General features: G+C 36.9%; 1 protein-coding gene across 1 annotated transcript; it reads left to right on the top strand.

Annotated features, from left to right (window-relative positions):
* The first annotated feature begins 3,153 nt into the window (after nucleotides 1-3,153).
* Nucleotides 3,154-4,545, top strand: LOC128252476 (uncharacterized). Its single transcript, XM_052980220.1, has 3 exons — nucleotides 3,154-3,231; nucleotides 3,586-3,693; nucleotides 3,765-4,545. Exons 1-3 carry the CDS (start codon nucleotides 3,154-3,156, stop codon nucleotides 4,500-4,502), a joined length of 924 nt encoding a protein of 307 aa, XP_052836180.1. The 3' UTR covers nucleotides 4,503-4,545.
* Nucleotides 4,546-6,555: the final 2,010 nt, after the last annotated feature.

The raw sequence follows: 6,555 nt of genomic DNA on the forward strand, positions 1-6,555 counted from the left end.
TTGTCCTACACATGGCTTTGGTCTCTGGTTTTTGGCTGTAAAATGTCAATTTGGGCCGTGACGATGATTTATTGTGTTCGTGTTTGATAGGCGCGCTTAAATATCCCATTCAGCGTACATATTTCCACTATCAATTTCGACGAAATCGTTATCATAAGCATAATCTGGTTCGCCCAGTTGGAACTCTCTCTTTAAAACTGGTTTATTTAATGTAATTTAAGTTTTAGTAACTATATATATTTTTAAAATCCATTTTATTATACCCTTACAGAGGGTATAATAATTTCAGTCAGAAGTTTGCAATGCAGTGAAGGAGACATTTCCGACCCTATAAAGTTCATATATTCTTGTTCAGAATCACTAGGAGAGTCGATCTAGCCATTTCCGTCTGTCCGTCCGTCTGTCCGTCCGTTTCTACGCAAACTAGTCTCTCAGTTTTAAAGCTATCTGCATGAAACTTTCCCAAAAGTTGTCTTTCTATTGCAGGTAGTATATAAGTCGGAACGAGACGGATCGGACGACTATAGCATATAGCTCCCATAGGAACGATCGGAAAAATAAATGAAAAAAATTATAACTTTGCCGTTTTTTAATTTTTTTTTTAGTTTTTCGACATATAATATTGGTAATATATTTCAAAATTACGATTTAAATTTCATCAAAATCGGACGACTATAACATAAAGCTCCCATGGAAACAATGAAAATATTAAAAGCTGGCATAGAAACTACTGAATACTTGAGCTGCAAATCATCATAGCTTCACTGTTTTTAAACATATACGCAAGTCAAACGTAATTTTTATGCTTTCAAGTAATTTAATTTTTGCAATAGCTTTAAGGGTATATGAACTTTGGCCTGCCGAAGTTTGTTTCCATTCTTGTTTTATATAAATTTATTATAAAATAGGTTATAAGTTTGTTCTGCTTGTCTTTAGTAGGGAGCTAAATTGTGATTGTTAAAATTGCGTATTCTCAATTCCAAACCAGTTTGAAAACTGTATAATATGAGCGACTACAATGTATTCAGAATTCAACAATATTCTAAGCAGCCTGTTAAAGCTGTATGTATAGTACTTTATTTTATGTATTTACGTGTTTTTCAGACTACAATCCAATCACGATTTCAGAACATTTCGCACGAACTTTACTTTGCTGGGAATATGTGCAAAATAGTCGCCAAAGAGCCAACGATTTGAACCGTTGCCAAGACCGGCATTAAAATGGGAATGGCATATTCATGCCACATAATGGTTAACCGACATCAGAAGAGCAACACGCAAATGTTTGCATATTTGTGAAAAAAATACCGCTCTGGCAAGGACGCACCCAAACTGGAAGGAAAAACTTGCATAATAAATGCAATTTATCCATCCGAAATGTCTCCTGCCGACAGCACCAAGCTGTCCCATTCGCACATGGCCGATAACTCAATAGAGCATCCTGGGGGGCCCTGGTATAACTAAACTAATTTCTTTTAATTCAAACAGAGCAAACACAGGTCCCACTGGCCCCTCGAACAATGCTGGCCAAATGCCTGGGTGCGAAACTTTGATGGCGCCCCTGGCCAGGTGGTCTGACCCTCCTCCGGGCTAAAAGGGAAGCCTTTTTCCACTGCCCACTTCCCACACCCAATCCACTTTCTCCCCGGTGGCAGCCCTGACCGACATTCGATGAATTGACCAACGCAGCTTGTTATTTTTCGTGTGCAACAGCGCGTTTCATTCGCTCCTGGAGGTTATCTGGCCCATCGCACCCCATGGCATTATACTATCAGTGATGCCAGTGTGCTTCTGCAAAACTTTTTGAAAATAAAGTCAACACTGTGATTTGATATTTCTATGCCAAATTTTGATTTCAATTGCTTAAAATCTAAGATATTACAATTATATTTCAAAATATTTTGTATGTAATTAGAACTAATAGAAAAATAATAGAGAGTTTGAAAACAGATATATAAATCGGCAAACAAATATTTTTTCTCCGTTAGTTAATTAAGTTAGGCTTGACATCTATAACTGTGATTTTTTATAAAAAACGAATTTATGTTAATTAATACCAAGAATACGGAAGACTTTATTTTATATATATGATGTAACTCAGGCGGTCAACGCAAAGGAAAATGTTCTTCTATTTTAAGCTGATTCGATTTAGATTCGGCATTACTACTTATTGGATGCTATGTGACCCGAGAATAGTTCTCCTTGCCTTTGTGTCTGGCCAAAACTTTTGCTCTGTTTTCGCTAGCTTCCGAATTCGGGGAGTTGGACAGCCGACGTCTGCTTTTCACCTGCCAGTTTTCCGCTCCACTCGGGTTCGCAATCCCCAATTTGTTTGCGTATGGGAAATCGCCCCTGGTTGTCCATCTGTCTGTACTCGTGGGCTCTGTTAGCAGGTGTGCGTGTATTTTACGCTGACAATTGTGATTTTCGCATGGTTCAGCATCGGGCAAAGGTTTTTAATTAGATTTTACTTCATTTTCCGCTGTCATTCAACGCAATGGGAAGCGGTTGCTTTGTACCAAGTCTATCCAACAAAGCTGATAGTCGAGTTCCATAATTTAATCAAGAGTTGTTTTTCACTAGGCAGAGAGTATATTTCTCAGGGTGGTTACATTTTACATTTTTATAAGGCTTACCATCCATTTATTTTTTTTTAATTGATCGCTCTGAAAGCAGGCCTAAGAACTAGACCATTTAAAGGACTTGTTGCAATTTCATTATTATTTTTCCAGCTTCATCTTAGTAATTTAAAGTTCACATCCAGCGTGTTTGTTGATCGGATTTAGTTATCTCTTGGAAACGAATTGTGCGGAATTTTCAAGTGCTCTCTACTATTCGTAGTTACACTGAAAGACACTTTTTTGGTTTGGAAAAGTTTTTTATTCCATGGTAATACAATTAATTCAAAATCAAAATACCATAACTATGTGTTGAAATTTTTTATCCCGCAAATTGGTATAGCACTTGTATTTCAATTGCTATTCAACAACTTTTTTATGTATAATATTATTTAAATGACTTGACACTGGTAAATTAAATTAATAATTTCAGAATGTTAAGGCCATATTTTTCTGTGTGCGTATGTTTGCTCAGCGTCTGTTTGTTTGGTTTAGCTGAGGGTTAAGTGACGCTGCTGGTTGAAAGCGTTTGCTAATGTCGTTCTTTGAGAACCACAGATTGCCTGCATCTACTGTGGGCTTGTCCCAACTGCGTTGGAAAATACTTCATTCTGTGAGTAATCAACTCCAAGACTTCCACAAAAACGAAAAAATTTGTCTGAAAACCCGACCTAAGCAGTACTTTAATTTTAAAACTATGATGTTTACTTTTCCTATTAAATCAAACTTACATGAAAAAAATTGTTTCTGTACAAGTCCCAAAAATTTAAATTTAGGAAAAATAAACTTTTGTATATCATTGCTATAAACACATTTAAAATAATTGTCAACTTTTCCTCAGATTTTGGCTTTAGTGTGAACGTGTCACAAAGTGCTTACCAAAAAGCATTATTATGTTAAAATATTTGTTAATCGAATTGGTTAAAAAGTAGGAATGTTTAATATTAGCTTAATAGTTTTAAACTAGGAACTAGTTTACATTGAGATATCTGTTGAAATACCAAAAACAGATTTTAACTACTACTGGCTGGGACACAAAATTTGGTTTTTGTTAATTGGTTTAAATGGATCGAAAGTATGCTGAGCCGTGCAAGGCTCCAGGAATTTCTTACCCTGATAAGTTTTAAAACTGAAGTCCCCTTGCAGAAAAAAGAAACGAAATTAGCACAATCACAGCCGCCGGAAAAAGTTTTCCGCTGTGAAAAGCATGAAGCTTCCTCATCCCAAGGCTCGTTGGTCTGTGAAGAAGTGGTGGAAGAATCATTCGAGGAAAGTCAACTTGAAATAAATGATATTTACGAGGAGGTGAATCGCTTGAGACGGCGTGTGAGTCGACTGAACCACATGCTTGGCACCAATATACCAGAATGTCCAAATATCGATCTCTGCGAGCATGAACATATGTTATTGACGATGCCTGACCAAATCCACCCCGAGATTCTTCAAATCGAGATTGATAGTAAGAAACTAAACACTCAACTGACACAGTTACAACTTCTTGAAAAATCAGCCGTTCAGGCCACAGAATCAGTGCGTGATGTTCAAGTCAAGAACAAAACACTAGTTGACCAGTTGCAGAGCGGAATTAAGGAGTTGGATTCCTTTAAACTTATATTCGAAAAACATCAAGTGCTGTGCCAGGAACGATATTGGTTTTTGGAAAGGGATAAAGCAAGTGGCACGGAAATCCAAGATTGTGGGGACAGAAGAGCCAATTTCATACAAAATCATCTAAAAAAACAGGTAGTCAAGGATGACTATGAGCCCCGTAGAAAAGAAGCCCTTAAAGTGGTGCTGCATTTAAGAAGAGCCTCAGAGAACCTACAGAAACATCTGTCAAACGAAATAAACAACAAAAAACTTGAACTCTTCCAAAACTTGTAACAAGTAAATTAAAATGGCCAAATTAAATTGATCACATATAACAGCAATGTGTTAAATTATATATATATTTAGTTACATAATCTAAAATAAGCAATCTCACTAAATGAAATCTATGCATGTGTTGAACCCGAAAGAATTGAGCAACAAAAAAAGGTCATATTTTATAAACTTAAAAAACCAATACTATAGAAAGACAACTTTTTAAAAGTTTTATGATAGAAAAAGATTTTCTTAATAGCTATGTAAGAAGTTAATTTAAATAGATAAATCAGTTTGAATTTAAATATGTTTTTTCTGATTCGTCTTTATATAAATATTCAGCATCTTTTTAAAATGTGAGATTCTTTTCTGTGTAAAAATTAGTGTTTTTATTCCATAACCGCCTTTATGATTTTTTGCTGCTGCTATGAAATATGGTTTAAAACTTGATGATAAGGAAAAGTGGGACTTAAAAATTATTATACATATATGGAGGTTTTGTTTGGTAAAGCCGATCACCACCTCTACCAGTACTTTCGGGATATATTTCAAAAAAAATAATACGCGGTCTACCTCCAAAGAAGCGCTTATCAACTCTTATATCACCGGTTGTCTGCCTCGAGATTTCAAGTCGAATTCAGAATTTGAATTCGTTCTTGGAATACAACGATACCTAGTTTGGCTCAGCCCACAACAAACCCACAAATCCCTCTTTAAATTGTTCAATTTGTCAGACCCACAGGCCCGCCCCCACTTGCGAGCTTGAGTTCCCTTGATTATGTTGGCCACCGGACAAGTGGCAACCACGTGGCGGCAGCTGCCACAAATGGGGAACTCTAATGTGCTTTTTTTTCTTAAAAGGGCATACCTTCTATTTTACAGGCTTTGTCTCTGGCTACTTGAGCTTAAAATAACAGCAGGCTTTCGAAGAAATATTTTCCAGCATACTTATTTGATACATTATTTAAAAATACTTTCTCAATTAAGAGGGCTTAAGCCAAAAAAAAATCATTAAACTAAGCTGTTTTTTATATTATCTGATTTTTGCATTAATTGACTTTAAAATGGTTCCGTCTAACTACATTAACTTAATTAAAATGCTTTTGATATCCTGGTATAGAGTGTTACAATTTCATTGTGCATGGCTAGGAGCCTATTGGATTTCTTTTGTCGCTTTCGGTGTTTGTATTTTTGGGTCCGACAACGAAATGTATTTAGCATAAAAATTTACGATAATGAGAGCCAGAGAAGCAGGGACACTACACGAGCTCGACCACCAAAAAACAAACAGGCTGACAGACAGACAGCGCATCAAATTTCGCATAGGCAAATAGACAACGAACTGAGGCTTAACCCCTGGGAGGACGGGCTCTTTAGGGTGGCGGTTTGTGGAGTTTTCCCCCAACATTTGTGGCCAGCCTCTAACACGATGTGGTGCCACAGGTTCTCTTCAGTCGAGTGTCGTTGGTCGGCTAATGCGCAAAGTTAAATTAATATTTACCACGAGACAGTTGTTTCGCCTTGATTTCTTTGGTGGCATTTCAAAAATTGACGAATTTCAGTGAGGTCTAACCAGCATCAAAGTCAACCGTGCTGCTTTTTGACCGAATTTCCATGCCGACATTTTCGTTCTCCCTGGTTTTCCGTCAGATTAGCAAAGTTTTGTGCAGCCATTTATTTAAACTTTTCGTTTGACGTGGCTGAAAATACGAGATGAATGTCGAGTGGGAAACAGCCAATTTTATAACGCGATAATCGCATTTGGAATGCTGGCTGAACGATAATCGGCACAGAAAACTGACTTTGCCCATAGATATGTACGATATACGGCAAGTGCATTACAGACACATGGATGCCTTCTGTTGGAAATAAATTTTTCTTTTGCCGGAATTATGCTGCATACTTATTTGCGAAAGGGGGTGCGCAAAATGAAAATAAATGCAAAGGTATCCTAAGCACTTCAGGTTGCCATTTGCATTCTGCATTGGCATTGCCATTTTATTTTGTCAGTCGCATTGAAATCCTTGAATGGAATGTGTGTGTCAACTAATGCGTGGATACCTGAGAGGTGTGC

This window comes from Drosophila gunungcola, chromosome 3R, assembly GCF_025200985.1.
Source record: "Drosophila gunungcola strain Sukarami chromosome 3R, Dgunungcola_SK_2, whole genome shotgun sequence".
NCBI classification, from domain to species: Eukaryota; Metazoa; Arthropoda; class Insecta; order Diptera; family Drosophilidae; genus Drosophila; species Drosophila gunungcola.

Coding starts and splice junctions, on each gene's coding strand:
- LOC128252476 (XM_052980220.1), top strand. CDS start 3,154: ATGTCGTTCTTTGAGAACCACAGATTGCCTGCATCTACTGTGGGCTTG. Junction 3,232..3,585: donor GTTGGAAAATACTTCATTCT/GTGAGTAATCAA, acceptor GTTTTAAACTAG/GAACTAGTTTACATTGAGAT. Junction 3,694..3,764: donor TTGGTTTAAATGGATCGAAA/GTATGCTGAGCC, acceptor GTCCCCTTGCAG/AAAAAAGAAACGAAATTAGC.